The sequence below is a fragment of the Leucoraja erinacea genome, chromosome 2 (genome assembly GCF_028641065.1).
Source record: "Leucoraja erinacea ecotype New England chromosome 2, Leri_hhj_1, whole genome shotgun sequence".
NCBI classification, from domain to species: domain Eukaryota; kingdom Metazoa; phylum Chordata; class Chondrichthyes; order Rajiformes; family Rajidae; genus Leucoraja; species Leucoraja erinaceus.
The window spans coordinates 41,611,857-41,636,787 of NC_073378.1; the positions used below are offsets into that span (position 1 = coordinate 41,611,857).

The 24,931-nt window shown below is 41.2% G+C and overlaps 2 protein-coding genes across 3 annotated transcripts in view; one reads left to right on the plus strand and one right to left on the minus strand.

The window, feature by feature from the left end:
* Positions 1–1,215: 1,215 nt before the first annotated feature.
* rpp38 (ribonuclease P/MRP 38 subunit) lies at positions 1,216–8,677 on the plus strand. Its single transcript, XM_055655697.1, has 2 exons — positions 1,216–1,369; positions 7,383–8,677. The coding sequence occupies exon 2, from the start codon at positions 7,428–7,430 to the stop codon at positions 8,337–8,339; it is 912 nt and encodes a 303-aa protein (XP_055511672.1). The 5' UTR covers positions 1,216–1,369; positions 7,383–7,427; the 3' UTR covers positions 8,340–8,677.
* A 3,719-nt stretch (positions 8,678–12,396) lies between these two features.
* nmt2 (N-myristoyltransferase 2) overlaps positions 12,397–24,931 on the minus strand; it is a 43,165-nt gene continuing 30,630 nt past the window's right edge. For both annotated transcript variants that reach the window (XM_055655685.1, XM_055655675.1), the window contains 5 exons: positions 21,395–21,503; positions 20,749–20,919; positions 16,336–16,503; positions 15,611–15,748; positions 12,397–13,986 (listed from right to left, as the gene is read on the minus strand). In XM_055655685.1, coding sequence (XP_055511660.1) covers positions 13,966–13,986; positions 15,611–15,748; positions 16,336–16,503; positions 20,749–20,919; positions 21,395–21,503 — 607 coding nt within the window. In that variant the 3' untranslated portion in view covers positions 12,397–13,965. The remainder of the gene's footprint in view (positions 13,987–15,610; positions 15,749–16,335; positions 16,504–20,748; positions 20,920–21,394; positions 21,504–24,931) is intronic.

The following is a 24,931-nucleotide window of genomic DNA, read 5'->3' on the forward strand; positions in this document are numbered from 1 at the left end:
GAAATCAGCTCCGGCGAGCATCAGTTGGACTTCGTCAGGCATCTGCTCCAAGAACGCCCGTTCGAAAAGCAGACTTGGGCGGCGCCCGTCCATCAGGGCTAACATCTCCTCCATGGTGGTGGATGGCCGCCGGTCGCTGACACTGTCCATGTGTAGCAGCTTCGCTGCCCTGTCTCTGCAGCTGAGACCGTAAGCGCGGACTTCAGCCTTTCAGCTGAATTTCATCAAAAGTAAGGCACTATTTGATGAAATTCAGTGAGCAAACGCGATAATTCCCGATATTTTGGACCTTTAAATCTCCACGGCAAATGTCCGCTGCTCACTTCCGCTGGATTGGCACCTTCAGCTCCCTCTTTAATTTACCTTAGTTTCTATCTTTTTTTTTAACTGTAAATCTAGGTAGCTGTGCCCCACGGTCACCCCGACTGGCACAATAAATTGCAGATCAAAACCTGGCCATTTTCTATGTTTTTAACGGGTGGGAAAGTGCGTGTTTTCCCATCCACTAACATGTACCGGATGTCTAGCATGTCCTCCACTTGAGATTTTCGGTCACGTGGGTGCGGATCTACGCTCCAGTGACCTTTTCGTGAAATCACCCTATTGGGAAGACCAGACCCATTTTATTGTTGAGAAACAACTCCATAGACACAAAAACATTAAGTAACATTCCAGGGCTAGAGCAACTGGAATCTTCATATTGCTATTATTTTCCCAAATACTGCAGTTGTGAACAGTGTGATTAGCTGAATGATTACAGAGTGCAAGTGTAATACAAAATCAACTCAAATACAGCATATGAGTCATTTAAAAAGAAATGATTTAAAAAATATAAAAAAAGAAAATTACCAGTCAAATTTTATTCTTTAACAAGAATTAACAGAATTATGAATCTAATCCTAAATCACACACAAACTGTTCCCCCGCAACGTTGATTGCACTGCGAGTCGGGTTGGTTCCGGTTACTGGAATGGACGAAAGAAATGCCCACGATCCGCTCCGTACTACACGTCAGCCCATTACATTTCGCAAGATCGGCCTATCTTGCTCCGCTATAAGATCTTTGATTACCAACACTCGCTATTCAACTGGAATATGAACAGGACGGACTCGCGCACAGTGAGTGGTGGAACGTGGCCCGGACCAAAGATCCTGCTCCTCTATAATCTTTGGCCCGGACGGACTCGCGCACGGTGAGTGGTGGAACGTGGCCCGGACGGATTGCTAGCGCACCGTGTGCGTGGAATGTGGTCCGGACGGGTTCGCGCACCGCACATGCAGGAACCTGGAGCAGAACCGGTGTTTTGATGTTGGAAGGCCTTGGACACATTGACGGAGAGTCTCTGGTGAATTTGTGCCGCTTAGCGAGGTGAGTAGCTTTCCGTGTAAACCGCTGCCCAGGCTCCATGGAGCTTTTAGTCCTATGCTACAATACGCTGCTTTTAATTAACCAGAAATAAAATGTACCGTATTGCAAGACATTGACTTTTAATATTTGTAGAGCACAGCGTGATGAGATAACGATTTTTTGATGGAAAATTGCTTTTTGAAAATGTTACTTTTGGCGATAGCGCCTCATCCTGTGATGTTAAATTGAAATATTTTTAGTACCATGTTTCTAGTCGTGCAAGAAGAAGGGCAGAGAGAACATATGCAATCCTTTAAATCCAGGTTGGAGGGGATAAGGGGCAGAAGCCGGAACTTGTACTTGGAACTTTGGTAATAGTTAGCAGCAAAGATCCTATAGCATCTTTGGTTAGCAGTACTATTCACACATCCGAACTATTCACACCGTGCCGAGACCATTGTATCCCTCTGCTGCAGACCATTATCAAATGCTTGCTATCACTACCAGCAGAAATAAAACATGTTGGAAACGCTCAGCAGGTCTGCAGCAGACATGGAGAGTAAAACAGTTTCGTGTCAATGACTCTTATGGGGATAATTGCTTGTTGCTGAATTAGCAGTGTATTTTTGAAAATAGGTCGATGGCGGTTGCATGAATGTGTAGGAAGGAACTGCAGCTGCTGGTTTACGCCAAAGATAACCACAATGCTGGAGTAACTCAGCTGGACAGGCAGCATCTCTGGATAGAAGGAATGGGTGAGGATCCGGGTCGAGAGCCCTCTTCAGACTGAGTTCAGTCTGAAAAAAGGTCTCAACCCGAAACATCACCCATTCCATGTATCCAGAGATGTTGCCTGTCTCGCTGAGTTACTCCAGCATTTTGTGTCTATCATCAATCTTTCCTGAATCTGGCGTCAAATTCACTAAGCATTTTCCATGTTTTGATGATTCTCTCATTCCTCTAAACTCCACTTTATTGAATCGCTCCTCACACAGCAAACCTACAGAGACTAAAACTGTACACAGTGCTCCAGGTGTGATCTCACCAGGGCCCTCTGCAATGCACTGACTTCCTTGTTCCTGTAATCAAATCCTTTTGTAATATACAATGCCCTACATAATGTTTGGGACAATGACCCATCATTTATCTATTTGCCTCTGTACTCCACAATTTGAGATTTGTAACAATAAAAATTACATATGGTTAAAGTGCACATTGTCAGATTTTAATAAAGGCCATTTTTATACATTTTGGTTTCACCGTAGAAATTACAGCAGTGTTTATACATAGTAGTCCCCCCCCCCCCCCCCCCCCCCCCCCCCCCCCATTTCAGGGCACCATAATGCTTGGGACACAGCAATGTCATGTAAATGAAAGTAGTCATGTTTACTATTTTGTAGCATATCCTTTGCATGCAATGACTGCTTGAAGTCTGCGATTCATGGGCATCACCATTTGCTGGATGTCTTCTCTGGTGATGCTCTGCCAGGCCTGTATTGCAGCCATCTCCGGCCCTGCGGGCGCTGTTGAGTTGCTGCTGGGCCGTTCCCTCCCGGGTGTTCTATCCCTGTATGGGGGTGGTCCTGCGCTGGTGGGGTGGTGGCGGCCCCGGACTTGTAGCCGGCACGGGGGGGGGGGCCCCCGGGAGGCGCTGGCTCCGGTCTCTGGGGGGCCCCGGCAGGTCGGGGACCGTCGGCTGCGCCTCTCGCCTTGTCTAGTGGCTGTCGTTTGGCCCCCTCGGTACCCCGAGCGCCGGTCATCGGCCGCTGTCCCATCGGTTGGCCAGGCCAAGTTGAGCTGGCGTTGCTGCTTCCATGCGCTGGCTGTGGGCCTGGGCGCCACTGCTCTGGGCCGATGTCCATTAGGTCTGGAACTCTCTGCCACAGAGGGTAGTTGAGGCCAGTTCATTGGCTATATTTAAGAGGGAGTTAGATGTGGCCCTTGTGGCTAAGGGAATCAGGGGGTATGGAGAGAAGGCGGGTACGGGATACTGAGTTGGATGATCAGCCATGATCATATTGAATGGCCAGGCTCGAAGGGCCGAATGGCCTGCACCTAATTTCTATGTTCTATGTTTCTATGTCTGTAAGTCTTCAGCCGGACACCCACACAAACACAGGCATTCACACTCACAGACACACACACACACACACACACTGTCTCTGTCTCTGGTGGCGGTTCGATCCCCGGTTCGATCCTGGCTACGAATGAGGCACAGGTCTGTGTGCGAGCAGCTGCCGAGAATGTCTCTCCGCCGGTCCAGTCTTTCCCGCGTCTCCCACTTGCATCTGCCCTAGTTACCTCGCTGTTACACCCAGTTCCCCTGCTACCTGACACCCCCACCCCCCGTTCCTCAGATTAAATATATTTTTACACAGAAATCATGAATAATAAAGATAAGAATTTATGCACAGGTTATACAGTTCCATTATTCCTTGCGTTTTTCGGAATACCAAGCTCGCTTATTGGGTTCAGATCAGATGATTGACGGCCTCTAATGAGTTGTCACATTGCTCACACATGACTGTGCTGACAGATTCAGGGACAATAAGATCATAAAATTTGCGGATGACACAACAGTGGTGGGACTCATCAGCGGAGATGACGAATCAATGTACAGGGAGGAAGTAAAACAACTAGTGGACTGGTGCAGCAAAAATAATCTAGAATTAAATGTCGACAAAACGAAGGAGATGGTTGTCGACTTCAGGCGAGCGCAGCCAAAGCATACACCCCTCAACATCAGTGGCACTGCAGTGGAGAGAGTGGAGAGCATAAAGTTCCTCGGTGTGCAAATTACAGCAGCCTCACTTGGTCCAGGTACACCACTGGGACCATCAGCGACTGCACTTTCTGAGGAAACTAAAATAGGCCTCAGTCCCCACCAACATCCTCAGGACTTTCTACAGGGGTACGGTGGAGTCTGTACTCGCGTACTGCATAAATACGTGGTACTCCACCTGCAACTGCTCGGACAGGAAGGCTCTGCAGAGGGTAGTGAGGGGAGCAGAGAGGATCATGGGTGTCTCCCTACCTTCGGTACAAGAACTGTTCCAGAGCCGCTGTCTGAAAAAAGCTCAGAGGGCACTCTAAGGACAAACTGCACCCCCCTCCACATACACCTGGATCTGCAGCCATCAGGCCATTCGATATCGAAGCATCAACACCCGGATTACAAGACTGATCAAACAGCTTCATACCACACTCTGTATCCTGCTAAACAGTCAATACTCCAGTACTCAGTCTCACTTGATTCTGCAGCTGCAAGTAGACTTTAATAACTGGCACTGGCCACTTTTGCTATGAACTGCTACTGGCCACACAAATCAGCTGCCCCGCTGCACCTGCATTACTTTCAATGACTTATTGTATTTTACACCCAGTGTTTTACCTGCATTTCCCTATTTATTTATACGGTTCCATTCAGAGGGACTGGATTGTTTTTCCTGTTCTGTGTGAAACGTTTCAAATTTCATGTGCGATGCTCCGCTATTCCCTGGGAAACGTCTTTTCATTTTGCACTGTACAACTGTTGCTTGCAAGATGACAATAAAGGTTGATTGATTGATTGTCCATTTTATAGCTTTGAAAAACTCCTTTGTTGCTTTAGAAGTATGCTTGGGATCATTGTCTAGCTGTAGAATGAACTGCCGGCCAGATTTGAGGCATTTGTTCGAACTGAAGCAGATAGGATGTGTCTATACACTTCAGAATTCATTATGCTACTACCATCAGCAGCTGTATCATCAATGGGTAAGTGAGACAGTGCATGGCAGATTTTTTGATTCACCCATTCCATAACACTCTGCACCCTGTGTTTTGCAGATGAGGTCCATTATGATTTGGATCGTCCACTCCTTGTCTCCTCCATACCTTGCTTGGCCATCACTCTGATATACGTAAATCTTTGTCTCATCTGTACCACAAGACCTCGCCAGAACTCGAGGAGGCTCTTTTAAGTACTCCAACGCAAACTGTAACCTGGCCATTCTATTTTTGCAGCTAACCAGTGGTTTGCATATTGCAGTGTAGCCTCTGTATTTCTGTTCATGAAGTCTTCTGCGGACAGTGATCATTGACAAATCCACTCCTGAAGTTTTTCTGATGTCAGACAGGTGTTTGGGGATTTTTCTTTATTATAGAAAAAATTCTGTCATCAGCTGTGGAGGACTTCCTTGGCCTGCCAGTCCCTTTGTGATTAGTAAGCTCTCCTTTCTTTCTTTTTTCTTAATGATGTTGCAAACAGTTGATTTGGTGTTCCATAAGCTTTTTATTTGTATGTCTGACTTTAAAATGAAATTTCTCGTATGTTGCAAAACATACTTGGCTAATAAAGTATTATTGTGATTGTGAATAGTAGAGATGATTGTCACCAAAGTCTTAATTTACTGGCAAATAGAATGAGATGGCCCGTCAAAGTCTTGACGGGCCATCTCATTCTATTTGCCAGTAAATTAAATGAAAAGTAAAATTTCAGAAGTTTGATCTTGGAGATGTAAACTATTGATCACTAGGGTGGTGCTGAGATGGCAACCTCGCCAGCAGCCTGTGTGTTATTTCAACTTTTTTTGTTATTTTTAGTGTGTCTAAAATGTATGTTTTAATGTTTCTCGGTATGTCTTATGTCGGGGTGGGGGGAATAGGGGGAAACCGTTTTCAGTCACTTACCTCGATGGAGATGTTATTATTTTTTTTTTTCCGTGTCATATCTCAGTCCCCACCTGCGGCCTAACAACTGGATTGGTGCGGCCTTTCCTGGAGACCGGCCCGGTGCTTCAAGCCCAAGCGCGGCACGGTCTTACCCTTGCGGAATGGGCGAATCCTTTGCCGAGGAGCGCTGAGGAAGTGCTCCGACCGCGGGGGCTATGGACTTTAACAATGAAGCAGCGGTCTCCGGAGTAAGAAGTGGCCGACTCGGGAGTTCCATGCCGCGGAGTGTTCTGATCCGTCCCGACGCCGGAGTTTCGATCATCCCGACGAGAAGGCTTGAACAGCGATCATCGGCAATGGCCCCGTTCAAAGGCACCTGTACCTTAATTGGTGCATGTGACGATAAATGTGAACTCGAACTTGGTCTTTGTCTGACGAACATTTGCCTGCACTCTAGGCTGACATACCATGGAAACATAGAAAATAGGTGCAGGAGTAGGCCATTCGGCCCTTCGAGCCTGCACCGCCATTCAATATGATCATGGCTGATCATCCAACTCGGTATCCTGTACCTGCCAGTCTCTCCATACCCCCTGATTCAGCTGTCACAAGGGCCACATCTAACTCCCTTTAAGTATAGCAGATTTATAATTGGAATCGACTACATTCTGTGGCAAAGATTCAGATTCAGAAAACTTTACTCTCTGTGTAACAAAATGTTTTTTGACGTGGCTCATCTACAGACAGGAAATGTACTGATAAGCCTTATACAAACTGTGACCCCTTTTTGGACTTCCCCAACATCGGGAACAATCTTCCTGCATCTAGCCTGTCCAAAAAAACTTATCTCTTTTGTACACTTCTATAAGATCCCCCCCCAATCTTCTAAATTCAAAGCGTGTACAAGGCGACCTTATCGATTCTCCCTTAATATTAAAGTCACTGACGGGTGGTGCAGGACACCGGGTGAACTGATGTCTATACTCCCTCTATGCGCAAGAGTCCCTCCTCATTCCAGGAGATCGGGGCTGTACGCAATACTCCAGTGTGGAGCTCTTCCAAGACCCTGTACAACTGCAGTAGAACCTCCCTGCTCTTGTACTCAAATCATTTTGCTATGAATGCTAACATACCATTCCCCAATATACATAATTTGCTTTATTTTAAGATGGTACAAAATATTGCACAACATTTTCCAGTGAACCCTGGAGGTAGCAAGGAAACATGGAACCCAGGACCCTGCTGAGTGAAAAGAGAGTGCAGCATACATCATCTCATGAACCAGATGCCAGACCGTAGGGATTTCTGATAGAGAGCAGAATTATTGTTTTCATTGAAGTTTGTTTGCTTGCTTTTCAAATAAACCTGTGTTTTATTTTAACAGCTTGACAGTTTTATACATTGGATCATATTCCTCTCAAATCTAAACATGGAAACCCCAGCCAAAGTAGTGCAAAAAGGGGTACGGAAAATGCGACCGCCAAAGGCTAAGATTTCGTTCAGCAATCCATTTGTTTTAGAGTGGAGCCCTTTGAAAAGGGAAAATATGGAATTCATCCTACAGAAGGTACAGGAAACATTTCAACAGACTAACTTGTACAAACAGGAACCTATTCAGAGGCCCAGGAAACTAAGGGCTTCCAAGACACCAAAAAATCAAGAAAATAGAGCTATGGAAGGAAACAATGCAGAAATCAGCGAAGGCCAAAAGAAGACAGAACATTTGAAAGAAGACGATAAAGTGATCAAGATTCCAGAGGCCAAACAAGGATGGACTAATGTGGATCTTAGGAAACAGCTGGCCATTGGAATCAATGAAGTAACTCGGGCTTTAGAAAAAGATGAATTGTGTCTGGTTCTGGTGTGTAAGTCAGCGAAACCCCCTATGATGACCCAGCACCTCATACAGCTGAGTGCAAGTAGAACTGTCCCTGCCTGTCAAGTTGCCCGACTGAGCGAAACGGTGGCACCTTTGCTGGGTTTAAAATCCACACTTGCACTGGGATTTAAAAATAATTCAGAGACTTTTATTGAAATGATTAATGCCATTGGCCCACAGGTGCCTCCTTTAAATGTTTCGTGGATGCAGCAAAGTCAGCAAGTTGAGAGTGCCCCAGGATTGGAGTCACTGGACTTTAAAGAGACCAGTGAAATGCCAAAGAGTGAAGAAATGGACGTCGCACTTCCACAAAATCTGAAGCGTAAATTCGAATCAAGAGAGGTTCCTTTAGAATTGTGCAATACAAGGAAGCAAGGAGCAGGAGTGACATTGCTACCTTTGAAAATAAAGAAGGTGTTTCCAAATCCAAATAAAATTCGAAAGCCAAAAAAGAAAAAGTAACAATCAGGTGCTGGGATTCTAAATTAGAACTGGAAAATGCTGGGAATTGCATAACGTCAGTTATCATTTGTGGACACAACAGACCAAGATAAAACATGGTCAAGAATGCTCAAAATTTTCGACCCAGTTAGCATTTCACGTCAATAACCTTTCTGTTTTTAATATAGATTTCAGATTTCCGCCATGTGCAGTCTTTATTTTCTGATAAATCAAGGATTTGTTGATGGACCCGTTAACAAAACTGAATTTAATTGTACATTATAAAGGAACAGAAGAGGAAAAAGGTTGGGAACAGTTTCACCATATATAATGTTATAAAATAAATATTTCTGGCAATTGCTTTATGTGAATCTGGGATTTCTTTTAGTTTCCTATCATATACAGGATAGTTGTAAAACCATCTAAAGCATTTTTAAACTGTTCCAACTGATACATTATTTATTCTCTCATGTATGTTCTGCTATACTAATATCAGTACAATGAGTGAAAAATTAAGGCCAGATGAAGGGTCTAAACCTCAAGCGTTGTCTGTCTATCCCTCTACAGGTGCTGCTTGACTGACTAATTCCTCCAGCACTTTGTTTTTGCTCCAGATTCTAGCATCTACAATTCTTATGCTCTCTTGCATTTTTCTCCATGGGATTTTAATGCTCTAGTGAACCTGTTTGATTTGTAGTTTCTTCTGTCAGTAATATCCTTGCATCACTTTACCTGGCAGTTCTTTATGTATTGAGTTCAAATTTCTGAATTTGGTAATTTCATTTTCCAGTAATGACATTAAAAAAAAAAAAATTCCAATACGAATTGAGCTGTGAAGTTATCAGGTGAGAGATTGGGCTGAGGCTCTTGCCTTCCCTTTATTTGCACTGCCCATGATACCTAGACACGTAGTATCCCACACTCCAGCCCACTATTCATGGTTTCTTGGATGAGGATGTTAGTATCCTCTGAACCACAGATGCAGGCTTTCGTAGAAAACTATTGTTATTGCACGTTTAGAAGATGGATCCCTAATTTAATCTGCGTTCTTTCTTCTATCCGATTTGCAGCCTGCCAGAAAAGATCCGATTTTATACCCTGGTATTTACCTGTTCAAAAATCCGAGTCTGTTTTTTGTCACATCACAACAAATGTGCTCTGGTTAAACTTGTCATTCATTGTTGATCATGCCTTCATCAACTACCTGCACTTGATATCTAACCATATTATAATTTGTATATGTCACAGTGCAGACAAAGTCTTCACTTCCTGCCAATCTGATGGGTGCTCAATACCTAAATTTATTTTACTGGTTTCTTCCACTTTGGTCCCTCTAAGTTCAGCTTATATAGCCAGCTCAATTCATAATTTATTTGATTCCACAACCACTATACCACAAAGCTGGGTGGCAATGTGAACTGTGAGGAGGATGCTATGAGGATGCAGCGTGACACAGGTTGGGTGAGTGGGCAGATGCAGGTTAATGTGGACAAATTGGAGGTTATCCACTTTGGTGGCAAAAACAGGAAGGCAGATTATTATCTGAATGGTGTCAAGTTGGGAAAAGGGGAAGTACGATAGGATCTGGGGGTCCTTGTTCATCAGTCACTGAAAGTAAGCATTACCGGTACAGATAGCAGTGAAGAAAACGAATGGCATGTTGGCCTTCCTAACACGAGGAGTTGAGTATAGGAGTAAAGAGCAATTCATTCTGCAGTTTTGTTCTCCAAATTTGAAGGACATTCTTGCTATTGAGGGAGTGCAGCGTAGGTTCACAGGTTAATTCCCGGGATGGCAGGACTGTCATATGTTGATAGAATGGAGCGGCTGGGCTTCTATACTCTGGAATTTAGAAAGATGAGAGGGAATCTTATTGAGACATATATCATTAATGGTTTGGACACGCTAGAGACAGGAAACATGTTCCCGATGTTGGGGGAGTCTAGTACCAGGGGCCACAGTATAAGAATAAGGGGTAGGCCATTTAGAACGGAGATGAGGAAATATTTTTTCACACAGAGTTGTGAGTCTGGAATTCTCTGCCTCGGAGGGCAGTGATGACCAGGTCTCTGGATGCTTTCAAGAGAGAGTTAGATAGAGCTCTTAAAGATAGCGGAGTCGAGGGATATGGGGAGAAGGCAGGAATGGGGTACTGATTGTGGATGATCATGATCACAGTGAATGACGGTGCTGGCTCGAAGGGCCGAATGGCCTACTCCTGTACCTATTGTCTAAATATCTATTCTGGAATATTTGATGTATTTTTCAGCTCAGCTTGGGGAAGAGCAAGAAGAAAGTCTTAATTCCTAAATTGACCAACAAAAACAGTATAACGTCACCATTACTGACAATCTATTTCTCCCTGGTATTATTAACACAAGCAGAAAATTGGCTAGGCCCCAGGAGAACCGAAACTGTTGTGAGTTTCTATTCTTTATTTGCATATCTTCAAAGTGCATGTGAAAATTAAAACAACATTGTGTACAAAAGGCTGTTATTTTTTTAATTGCTCACTCTGAAACTTCTTTGTATGCACTTCCAAAAGATTGATAGGATTAGGTTCTACTTGCACCTGGAAAAGCATAGACATGTCAAGCATGTACCTGCCCCAATGTGTTATAAATGTTTAAGTACCTGCATCAACTACCTCCTCTGGCAGATCATTCCATATACCCACCACCCTCTGTATCCTATCAAATGTTTGCAAAGTAATTAAAAATAAATAACTGAAATATCACATTTACAAAAGTATTCAGACCCTTTACGCAGTACTTTGTTGAGGCACCTTTGGCAGTGATTACAACCTCGGCACACCCATTATTTGGGTAATTTCTCCCACTCTTCTCTGCAGATCCTCTCGAGCTCTGTCAGATTGGATGGGGAGCGTCGATGCACAGCTATTTTCGGGTCCCTCCAGAAATGTTCGATTGGGTTCAAGTCTGGGCTCTGGCTGGGCCACTCAAGGACATTCACAGACTTGTCACGAAGCCACTCCTGCGTTGTCTTGGTTATGTGCTTAGGGTTGTTGTCCTGTTGGAAGGTGAACCTCCGCCCCAGTCTGAGGTCCAGAACGCTCTGGAACAGGTTTTCATCAAGGATCTCTCTGTACTTTGCTCAGTTCATCTTTCCCTCGATCCTGACTAGTCTCCCAGTTCCTGTGGCTGAAAAACCTCCCCACAGCATGATGCTGCCACCACCACCATGCTTCATTGTAGGTATGGTATTGGCCAGATGATGAGCGGTGCCTGGTTTCCTCCAGACGTGACGCGTGGCATTCAGGCCAAAGAGTTCAATCCTGGTTTCATCAGACCAGAGAATCTCCTTTACGTGCCTTTTGGCAAACTCCAAGCGGACTATCATGTGCATTTTTACCGAGGAGTGGCTTCCGTCTGGCCACTCTACCATAAAGGCCTAATTGGTGGAGTGCTGCAGATATAGTTGTCCTTCTGGAAGGTTAAACCATCTACATAGAGTAACTCTGGAGCTCTGTCAGAGTGACCATTGGGTTCTTGGTCACCTCCCTGACCAAGGCCCTTCTTCTCAGTTTGGCCAGCTCTATGAAGAGTCCTAGTGGTTTCAAAGTTCTTCCATTTAAAAAAATGGTCTGAATGCACTATATGTCCCCAAGTTCTTGATTTTCCTACTCTGGGTAAAATACTGCATTCACTGTATTTATTCTCCCGATTGTGTTTTAATAAATTAACATATTATATGATTCATTTTTACCCATATGTATTTGCTATTTCAGCTTTCATTCTAGAAAGATTTTGCAGATGCATCCATGATAAGTTTCCTTTTCACCACTAATCATCTCCCATATTTTAAGTACTGACCTTTGCTCAGGATCACAGGTTAGCAGTTTCGTCTTTACAAAATATCATTAAAGTCTCATACAACTTCTAGTAAACTGTAACGTAACTGACCTACATGCACAATTTACCCTTCTAATCCCAGTTAAAATACCTGCAACGGGTTCTCATAAATATATGAAAATAACACTGTCAGTCGTGTACTTTCTCTGCAAAACTGGTGTGAACAATTTTGAATGTGGAAGGAATTAAATCAAAGCATATGCAGGTTCTAACAAAGTTGAAATAATTTGTTTATTAATTTAGACATCAAACAGTCATGCTGGTGAACTGAAAACATTACTGAAATGAAAAAGTACATTCTTCGTCTGGCAACATATAAACCATGTTTGACCACTTGAGAACTGATTGAGGAATGGATAGTTTCTTGCACACATTTTCTAGTGTGGGGCCTTTTCAGTGAAGCATGCATAACAATAAAAGTAAACTATATGCAACCTGTCATTTCTCCAGGCAAAGTTTTAAGCTGTTAAACAGCTAAACATGCTCAAACAAGGCCCTATCCCTTCCTCGTAACATAATTTGTGGAAAACACAACATAGAACAAAGCTTTCCGTTTTTTCTTTAAAAAAATGATTTCACTTTGATTTAGTCTGTCAGTTACCTATAGGAGCTTTTTTTAAAAAAACACACATACACCTGACTCAATATCCAGGTTTTTGGGGAGAAAAAATACCCAAGTTTTCATATGTAACCAAAGATCAATGGCTTGGCAGGAAGAAGATGTTAATCAATCATGATTCATTTTGATATTAAATCCTCTCGGAGCAGCGTTCCTCGGCTGCTGTTTTATTCATCTACCACCCTCAGCTATTTATGTATTGGCTTACCAGAGACCTAAAAATGAGTTGCGGCCCAGGCGTATAGCTGAAACGTCACAGTTCTTGGACTCAACCTCTGCCCTCGGAATTGTAAAACAAGCATTTTTACCACTATTATTGGGCCACACCAGGTGGCATCTAAAAAAGCTTAAAAACTAAGTGACAAACCTTGTCTCAGCTGTACAATAAAAAAATTGTGGGAATGCAGCCTCTTTCACAAGTAAGCCATGAACACTACGAGCAGCCAAATTGCACTGTCAACATTGAGGGTGCATACAGAATAGCATGGGGCACCTTCTGATTCATTTGTTTTGCTGGAAATTGCATTAATGCAACAAATCTCACCCCGTCTTGCAAACTTGATGCAACCGAGTAAAAGTAAGTCAGTTCATACCATGGTTCTTCAGCGTCCCCATTGTGAACAATTAAAAAAACACTGGTCAATAAATAGAAATGTCTGGCAGTACAAGAACACCTGCCACGTACAATAGTAACAATTTTCTTCACAATTTACTATTGCGCACTTCATTTGTACAAAATACTTAGCTGTCATTCTGCAAAAGAACCCCTCTTTCTGTTCCTTACTATCTTTAGCAGCAGCAACAAGTTCATTATGAAAATCTAATTGCAGATCTGCCTCTGGAATTTAATAAAACAAAGTGCATACAAAATCCTCAGTTATTCGTGAGAATTGTCATTCAGATGGCAAATGGTTATCAGATAAACTTCTTAAAGGTTTAAACTCCCAACAAAACACCATGGAATTATGCAACACCACTGCACAGTAAAATCAAGTCCTAAAAAGAATCAATAGTCTCCATTCTGTTGAAAGCAAAACTTGGTTGAAACTACCAGCTCCTTTTATTGAATTCTGTGTTCACCTGGTAGACTTTTGTCACTGATCAAAGGCATGGCATTGGCATTCTATGAAGAGGCTTCCACAGAGAGTAGAATGTTCTACTGCAGCACTAGACCAACCTACAAAAACAACAAAAACTTTATGTAAAAGTTTTAAAAAGTCAAAATATAAATAAGTTTTATTGTGCATACAAGATTAAAAACCAGCTCATTCGATGCAAAATGTTAAATAATTAGCATATATAAAATGACTAAACTAACACAATAATTCATTAAAGGCTTAAAAGAGTAATTAAAAAATATATTCCTAATTGTGTGGAATAATGTTCCGTCTGCAAAGAGATTGTAATGTTCTGAGGGTTTAAATGCATATGGATAATAAACTGGATCATACGAGGGAATTGTGTGTTAACTTATCGCATCAAGTATGAAGTGCTGCACTTTGAAAGGCCGAATGGATGAAGGTTTACTGTTAATGGCAAGACCCTTAATGGCATTAATAAAACCGACTGAACATTGATGGGGCCCATCCAATCTCCCAGAAAATGACAACACAAGTAGCTAGAGTGGTAAAGAAGACCTGGTATGCCTGCCCTTTTCAGGCAGGTCATTGAGTTCAAGAGTTAGGAAGTCACGCTGCAGCTTTATAAAACTTTGGTTAGACTACATTTGAAGTATTGTGTGCAGTTCTGGTCGCACCATTACAGGAAGGATGTGGAGGCTTTGGAAATGCTGCCTGGATTAGAGGGTATTAACTACGTAGTTGGACAAACTTGGATTATTTCCCTTGGAGTGGCAGATGTTGAGGGGAGATCTTTTAGAAGTATATCAAATGATGAGAGACATAGGACATACAGATCTGGAGTGGAAATGTCAATAACTAAAGGGCATAGCTTTAACATCAGAAAGGAAATGTTTTAGAGAGATGTGCAGGGCAATTTTTTTTTAAATTTTTTTACAGAGTGTTGAGTGCCTAGAACATGCTGCCAAGGGTGGTGCTGAAAGCAGATATGATCATGGTGTTTAAGGCTTTTAGATTGGCACGTGGACATGCAGGGAATGGATGGATTATTTTAATGGCCTCATATTCAGCACAAACAATATGGGCCGAAGAGCCTGTTTCTGTGCTGTTCTGTGCTCTTATCTAATTGGTAAGAATATGATGAGACCAGCAGAAATGACTCATGGTCATTTTTTTAAGATTGCAGATGTTGGAAATGTAAAATATCAACAACTAATGCTGGAAATAATTATAATTTCTGGGAAGAAAAAGTGTCAAAATTTCATAACACAGTTCTCACTTGAAATATTTACTGTTTCTCTTCCCGAAGATGAAATCTGACCTGCTGAATATTTCCAGCATTTTCTGACATGCTTTATAGAAACATAGAAAATAGTTGCAGGAGTAGGACATTCGGCCCTTCGAGCCTGCACCGCCATTCAATATGATCATGACTGATCATCCAACTCAGTATCCCATACCCGCCTTCTCTCCATACCCCCTGATCCCTTTAGCCACAAGCTAAACTCCCATTAACTCCCATTATCTAACTCCATTATCCTCCTGCCCAAGGACCCAGGGCAAATTGCAGGTGCAACATCTTCCTCTGCTAAGTTGCTACCTCAGTATCCACGGAAGCATCTAAAATAGCAGAATCCACCTAGACTTCTCTAGATATATTCTAAAAGACTCAGGTCTAGCCCAGTTATATTTTGGCCTGAGAGTTTACAATACTTTTCTCACCTTTTCAGGCTCCATATCTGGGCATCGCCAATTGTACAAATAGTATTGTAAATTTCCATCACCTATGCCAAACTTTAGTTTTTCTAGGAATGTTTTGTTTTCCATTAAATCAAGTGCATTCAACACATCAAATCCTTTCTGTGAAAAAAGAAAATATTCTTATGAACAGACAGAAGAATTGATAATAAATCTTCAAAAATTACATTCCATTCTCAGTATGCATGAAATATTAGGTATAATTTTTTTTTTTTTTTAATGTCCCTTTAATTATTCTATAAACAAAAACAGATGAGTTTCAGGTATGATTTCTATAATATTTTTACACAATATGTTATAAATACAGGTAGATATGCGATTTGGGTCACGAAATGAAACAAAAAAGCACTTTGTCCCACGGTGTACCAGGCATGTGAAGAACTCAATCTGAAGAAAATTAGATAAGTTCTGGCCATGCATGAGTCAGCAGTATTGACAAAGTTATGTTTGCTTGGTACCTAAACTACACTTACAAAGGTTGCCAATTTCCCACCTTCCTAGAAGCTGATAGCTCGAGCATATGTTTTAATGTAACTCATTTTAAGAATAACCAATATTATTGCACAATTGAGAGAAGATGAAGAATTAATTTTCCATTTATTATACTGCCTACAAAGCATCATTTGAACAGTTCTCCGTGACTGATCTGATCAGATTATTACATCAAGAAAAGATCATGAAAAGCTTACCGATTTTGCAATTATTAGTGCATCATTCATAAGGTCACTGAGTGGAGTCTCAGTGTGAACATTATAAAAAGAATAGGCAGCCTTGAGATTCTTATGAATAGGATGATGCATAACTGTGGAAGGTAATGTGTAGAAGCTTACAAAATCCGTCAGAACACCATCAGAACCCTGAAAGACAATAAATACTTGTTTAAACAAAGCAAACCCGAAGAAATAAGTTCATAAGTTCTCGGAGCAGAATTAGGCTGATCTATCTTTCTCTCTCAACCTCCATTCTCCTGCCTTCTCCCCATAACCCCCGACACCCGTACTAATCAAGAATATGCCAATCTCTGTTTAAAAAGACTGAAGATTAGTTTCAAGACAAAACTTATAAAGACAAGGAGAATCAAATTTTGGAAACAAATATTAGAACTCTTAAGGTGAATTAATACAAGATATAATCAGAAGTGAGTAAGGGGATCACAGATGCCATGATTTTACTGTCCATGATGCCTTAATGTTACAGCATAAAAATATTATTTCTGAGTAAGTCAACTACTTTCTAATGTGTAAATACAAAGGGACTATTCTATGTTAATGGCATCATTTAGAGCAAATTAGCATATATATTAAATTTGCATGTTTATAATGTAACTGTATTTTAAGAAGTAGCTATTTACAACATTAGATTTCAGTCCTTTCATGCTGAACAGTGAATTTACTGTATGACAAAATATTTCTCATTACTTCTGGCTAATATAGCAACACATAAACAGCAATTTAAAAAAAGATCAGGTTTTTGCAACACCCCAAATTTGTACATCAAATTTTTTAGTAAGTTTCAAGAAATAATCAAAATTTGTAATTTCTGAAATGAATCAAGGATGCATTTAATGAGTTATTCATTGGATATATTTTGTAACAGGGTACCAGGTACATAGTTCCCTCAAAGTGGCATCACAGGTCTGAAGAAGGGTCTCGACCCGAAATGTTATCCAGAGATGCGACCTGTCCCGCTGAGTTACTCCAGCATTTTGTGTCTATCTCAGGTAGATAGGGTGATAAAGGTGGCTTTTGGTACATTCGCCTTCATCAGTCAGGGTACTGGCTATAGAAGTTGAGACAAAATATTGTAGTTCTACAAGATGTTGGTGAGGCCACATTTGCAGTACTGTGTTCATGTTTGGTCACCTTGCTATAAGAAGGATGTTGTTAAGTTTAAAAAGAGCTGAGATGGTTTACGAAGATGTTGCCAGGACCCGAGTGCCTGAGCTATAGAGAGAGGAGAGCAGGCTAGGATTTTATTCCTTGGAGCACAGGAGCCTGAGGTGTAGAATCATGGGGAGAACGTGTATGGTAATTGAAGAGTCATTTACCCAGGATAGGTGTAGATTAGTCTGTCTTTACTATATCACCAAACTGATTATGCATGCTGCACATCCTTTATGCACTCTGGTCCAGATCACCATCACTACCCTGGACTGTTAGTACTGTTAAGAAAGTGCGTCACTGTCTCCCGGCAGACTTGATGCTGACACGGAGACGATAGCATGTAATGTTCCCTCCGCTTGTACTGCAATAAAAACTATGAGTAATTACCCCTCTGTATGGGTCACATCAGTAAACATGGATGTCAGAAATTATGGGCCCCTTAATTTGGTTCCAGCTTGTTTTATTTACTTTTTTTGTTCAATTCGTTATTTCACTATGGCTGCCATACTTCGTAAGCCTGAACCGCTTGTGTTTGATGGAGACCTCGCTGAGCGTTGGCTCATCTTTGAAGAGGATCTCACCGTTTATATCCGTGCAACGCATCATGCTGCACCACCAGACATTCATGCCTCCATTCTCCTCGATTTGGCTGGTACAGAAGGCACTCGATGTGTACGCCGATTCCACAACACCCCAGCCCAGGTAAACATAGAAACATAGCGGGTATTCAGAGAGTCCCGGCAGAATCTATAGACGATACCCTGTTGCGCTGCGGGTATTCAGATAGTCCCGGCAGAATCTATAGACGATCCCGTCTGCCTACTGAACGAGTTCAGACAGCTTTGTGAGTTACGTTCCAATCTCGTAATGGAGCGCCACTGATTTTTTTCGTGCAGCCAAAGGCAAGGTGAGCCTGTCGAAGCCTATATCAGTTCTTTAAAGCACATCGCCAGCCGATGCGAGTTTGAAAACCTGTGTGAGTTTTATTTGTGACAGATTGGTATATGGTATTTTCAATGACAAGGTACGAAATGAACATATGTGATGCAGACCTCACTCTGGAAAGGGCTAAGAATCACTTTGCCTTTGGCTGCGCGAAAAAAATCTGTGGCGCTCCATTACGAGATTGGAGCGTAACTCACAAAGCTGTCTGAAATCATTCAGTACTCGCTTACGAAGTATGGCAGCCATAGTGAAATAATGAATTGAACAAAAAAAAACCCAAACTAAACCAAGCTGGAACCGAATTAGGCAAGTAAGGGGTCCATAATTTCTGACAACCATGTTTAATGATGTGACCCATACACAGGGGTAATTACTCATAGTCTTTATTGCAGTACAAGCGGAAGGAACATTACATGTTTTCGTCTCCCAGGTCAGCATCAAGTCTGCCGGGAGACAGTGACGCACTATCTTAACAGTACTAACAGTCCAGGGTAGGGATGAAGATTTAGACTGGACTACATAAGGAATGTGCAGCATGCATAATCAGTTTGGTGATAGATATAGTAAAGACAGACTAATCTACATCCTTCAAGGAATTAACTCATAATAAAATAGATATGATAATCGCTTGTAAAATATATGTAGCACTAATTACATGTGGTAAGTATAAGTAAGCTGAAGGGAATAAGGGAATAACACCAAAGGCAGTTCAAGCGTAATTCTGAGACTTTGAGTTAGGCTTGCAGGTGCGACCTGCACGTGTATGGCACAGTCCTGCATAGAGGAATCGAGGTGTGAGGTGAGGCTTGAGGTGAAAGGGGCAAGATTTCACAGAAACCCAAAGGGCAACATGGATAGAAAATGTTTAGAACCTTCCTAATTTTGCAACCCTTCAGCCGCTTGCTTTACACTTACACATCAATACCCTGAATCCTCAGCCATAACCATATTTAAATTTGGTCAACCACTAGCCTTGATCTCAGACTTCCTTCCCTACTGGTTGACCTTATTACTGGCCAACGAACCTCAATCATTGGCCATAATCCTGAATGCCTGTCCATGACGACTGGCTAAGAAGCTAATTCTCACTTCCACCTTCCCTGACCTATAAAAGAAGCCTTGATCATCCTCCTCCTTTCACCCATGACGCAGTCCTAATTATTCCCTTGAATATTCCTTGATGCCAAATAAGCAATCCCACCCTGAACAGCAGCAAAGGACTGATCAATTCATTTTCAAAAGATATCCACAATCAGACCTAAAGCTGCCTGCCCGCCCAATGCCCCGAGGACTCTGTCAGAGCCAACTAGAGTGCAATTTCTTTTTTGTTCGTTAGCCCAACTGAGAGCACAAAACCAAAAGTGTCTTTGGTGCCGTGCTGGAACACCATCTAGCACACTCATTTGGGTAAACTAGATTTTCCACACTTCAACATTCCCATACTGCAATGACTTAAATGCTTTCATATTTTTAAATGACACAATTGTGATCGATTGTAATCATGTATTATTTTTCTGCTGACTGGTTAGCACACAACAAAAAGATTTTCACTGTACCTTGGTACACGTGACAATAAACTAAACTAAAAGATCATGAAAATACCTGATTGATATATTTAAAATATTGAGACAAACTTGATACAGTAAATACAGTGTAAGTATTTTCTCTGGCAAATGAATTAAACAAAAAAAAAAGACGTATAATTAAAAGTAAAGCTTTTCAGGAGTGGAATCAGGAAGTACCTTTTCAAAATATAGTAAAAGTCTGGAGCTTTGAATTTACGTTTTCTTAAATTGATGAATATATGATTCTGTTTCTGCAAATATTGTCAGAATTTGAACTGCGTCTGTATTTTTGAAACAATCTAAATTCTAAATAAACCACTGATGGTATTTTATCTTTTCTAACTGCACTTTTCAAGTGTATTTTTCCAATTGCAATTTTCAAAAGGTTTGCATCTGTTTCAACAAAAAAAAATGATTAGTTTTAACTTATTTTGTCTCTTTCATTCCCCGACAGAAAAGCATCAAGGGTGAAAAAAAGCCTCAAACTCCTCAGCTGGATGTTTATAATAGTGCTTTCTCATTTCTGGCTAATGAGATGCCCCCATAGGGTCAAATCTGGAGTGCTGCAACAAACTGAGAAAAACAGTGGAAAGTCAATAATTAACTTAATTGATGCCTGTCAATGGATTAAGAGGAACCGGAAGCAATTAAAAAAAAAAAAAATATCCAAGGTCATTAAATATACAGACCCACAACATAGTTGCATTACCTCTACCACGTAAGTGTCAATAATGTTTTCACGAGGCATTAACCAGTGGATCACCTCTACATCATTCATCACAGGAGCAAGTTCAAACTGCTTTAGGTAATTAAAGAGCAGCTCTTGTACACTTTTCACATCCTTTTGTTCCATTGGCCTTAAACCCGCTGTCTTGGGGGTCTAACAAAAAATAAATACAATGGAATTGTCACTAGGATAAACAGAAGTTAGTACCACTGTTTCTAATCAGATGAGATTTGATCCACTTTTTACTATTGCTGTACTTCATTCCTTTATTTCACACATGCCATAGCAATATTAACATAGCCATCAGTATGAATGCATATTTATTTATAATTTTAGAAGACTATTGACTGCCACAGTGATTTGAAACACTCTAAGCATGATCACAGTACAACTCTGAAGAAGGGTCCCGACCCGAAACGTCGCCTATTCATGATCTCCAGAGATGCTGCCTGACTCGCTGAATTACCCCAGCACTTTTGAGATTTATTTAATGATACAACACATTATTGCTCTAAAACTGTTCAGTTCTCTCACTGAAACAAATGCGTTCTGAAATTGATATCAAGGGAGTAATTAGAATCAACTTTACTATTTCCACAGCATGTATTTTAGGATAGAGGATACTTACATCAGGTAATCTGTAGAGCTTCATGGTTCTCTGTAAAGTCATATTTCTGCTGAGATGAGAGAACTTCACTTCTACCAACTTCCTGGGGTTCAGAGATCGATGCCAGTACCTTACAATACACCAGCAGTATAGATCATGAATCAAAATGTCATTCGTTTCCCATAATATCATCAAGAACACTTGAATCACAACATACTAATGGTGTTAACAAATTAAATACTATGTACTGGTCCTATTGGCAACCAAATATTGCCACAGATAAAAAAAAGTCAATTAACGTCCTAGCACTTTATTATAAACCGCAGAGCAAAGCTCACAACCAATTTTGTCACAGATAAGGAGGCATGATTGATCACTTCCTTACATCCTCACAGGGAGATTTCTACAGTTGAGGGCCATAAATAGTCTCGGACTTTTTCCCAGATTAGAAAGATTTAAAACTAGATGGCATAGGTTTAAAATGAGGGGGGGGGGGGGGGGGGAGATTTACATAGAACAGTACAGCACATAACAGGCCCTTTGGTCCACAATGTCCGCGCTAAACATGATACCAAGCTAAACTAATCTCCTCTGTCGACATGTGATCCATATATCTCCATTTCTTGTATACATAGAAACATAGAAATTAGGTGCAGGAGTAGGCCATTCGGCCCTTCGAGCCTGCACCGCCATTCAATATGATCATGGCTGATCATCCAACTCGGGAGCCTTCTCTCCATACCCTCTGATCCCCTTAGCCACAAGGGCCACATCTAACTCCCTCTTAAATATAGCCAGTGAACTGGCCTCGACTACCCTCTGTGGCAGAGAGTTCCAGAGATTCACCACTCTGTGTGAAAAAAGTTCTTCTCATCTCGGTTTTAAAGGATTTCCCCCTTATCCATAAGCTGTGCCCCCTTATCCTGGACTTCCCCAACATCGGGAACAATCTTCCTGCATCTAGCCTGTCCAACCCCTTAAGAATTTTGTAAGTTTCTATAAGATCCCCTCTCAATCTCTTAAATTCTAGATAGTATAAACCAAGTCTATCCAGTCTTTCTTCATAAGACAGTCCTGACATCCCAGGAATCAGTCTGGTGAACCTTCTCTGCACTCCCTCTATGGCAATAATGTCCTTCCTCAGATTTGGAGACCAGAACTGTACGCAATACTCCAGGTGTGGTCTCACCAAGACCCTGTACAACTGCAGTAGAACCTCCCTGTACATGTACAAAAGTGCCTATCTTAAAACCCCCATAAACACTAGTATTATGTATGCTTTCACCACCACCCTTGCAGTGCTTACCAGGCACACACCAATCGCTGTGTAAAACATTTGCTTCACGCATCACTGAACACTCCCTTTTAACCTTAAAGCTATAAATTTCCACCATGATAAAAAAATGTTCTGACCTATCTAAGGTTTCTTGCCTCTCAAAATTGTATATACTTAACATAGGTCTCCCCTCAATCTCTGCCGCTCTAGAGAAATCAATCCAAGTTTGTCTAAACTCTCCTTATTGCTAATACCCTTTAATCCTGGCAGTATTCTGGTAAACCTCTTCTGCATCATCTCCAGTGCCTCCACATCATTTCAGTAATAAGGCGATCAGAATTGCACACAATACTAAAATGCAGCCCTCATTAAAAGCTTATTCTCTCTATGAATTCTAATTATTCTATCATAAGTCTAGACAATAAAAGGCTAATTCAAACCCTTTACCCCACGGCTGTCAAAAAGAGTGCAAGCAAACAAGAGTGATTTTTGGCATCATGTATGGCGCAGACATTGTGGACTGAAGGGCTTGTTCTGTGCTGTACTGTTCGAATTTAATTTTGTTTATTGTCACGTATATACCGAGGTACCGTGAAAAGGGTTTTGTCGCATGCTAAGCAGTCTGTACATTTCTATATATATTTTATGTTGAGATTCCAGTTACCCAAATCCTAGTATTAATCTCATGAGCCAATCATGCTCCCTTGAAGGTTATCTTGCTCAACGGACACATTTTATGCTCGTTTACTCCTTTCCCCAAATATTTATCTGCTCAATATATTTTCTGGTCCTCAGTAATCTGACATCGTAACTGTTTCACCCTAAGATATTGATTAACTCTTTTTAAAAGTTATCGTATTCCTTTGAAAGTACAATATCAACACTATCTACTGATTTTGCAGTGGAGTAGACAAAATGTTTAAGAAGGAACTGCAGATGCTGGAAAATCGAAGGTAGACAAAAATGCTGGAGAAACTCAGCGGGCGAGGCAGCATCTATGGAGCGAAGGAAATAGGCAACATTTCGGGTCGGGGCCCTTCTTCAGACTGTTTTAAAAAGAGTTAATCAATATCTTAGGGTGAAACAGTTACGATGTCAGATCACTGAGGACAAGAAAAGATATTGAGCAGATAAATATTTGGGGAAAGGAGTAAACGAGCATAAAATGTGTCCGTTGAGCAAGATAACCTTCAAGGGAGCATGATTGGCTCATGAGATTAATACATAAAATGTGTCTTCTTCAGATGCTCAGCAATAATACCTTCATTGGCTGAAAGTCCGACATATCACAAAATCACAATTCATATAATGTATACTAACTATTTCTAGCCTTTGAAACCACTCTGTTCCTTAAACTTTGCCCTCTGGTGCATGTACTTCTCTCTTTATTCCACCACTAGTAGGAATGCCCTCAAAAATCTAGACCTTAATATCTCAAATCCTTCCTTAAAAACTAATTTGTGAATCATTGGCAAAACAAAATGATCTACATAATCTATATTTAAAAATCCTGAAAATACACAGCAAGAGCATCAGCATTTGCAAGGAGAAAAAGGCATTCCGATGCAAATCTTGTATATTGACATTTTCTATCGTTCATTTCAAACTCAGCTGAGTTGAAAGCACTTTAATCTTTATGTTACTAGGTTTATGAATCCACATCAGGGATGGCTACATCATCTAGATTAACACTCCATTGCAACACTAAGTGACTGTTTTCAGGTGAAATATTATTAGTTCTTTGTCTAGTGAACAAGTGAAATGTTAGGTACACAAAAAAGCTGGAGAAACTCAGCGGGTGCAGCAGCATCTATGGAGCGAAGGATGAAGGCAACGTTTCGGGCCAAAACCCTTCTAAATGTTAGTGTTGAAGAGGAGTGTGGACACCCCTGATCTCAATTACTCATAGGTTCATTGGTTGATTATTCTTTATATTTGAAAATATATGGATTTATTCTCCTTACATCTGCTTGTGTGATCACTGCGTTACAGCTGTTTGGGTTGCATTAACTCGCCCTTACAGAATTTACAAATCACTATCTAAAAATTGAACGTACAGAATAAAATTTGTTCTTTAAAAAGATTTATTTTTTTCAACTTGGATTTCTTGACATATGCAGATGATGCAGCTTTGCAATTTAAACATTTTCTAGCTCTTCTGTAATGCAGGGATCACTTGTATGCAGGTGCACAATGGATGATTTGTCTGCGCTTCACCAGAAAGAAATTCATCTCAATATTCTGATATGAAAGATGTGATTACCCGAGAACAAGATTTAATA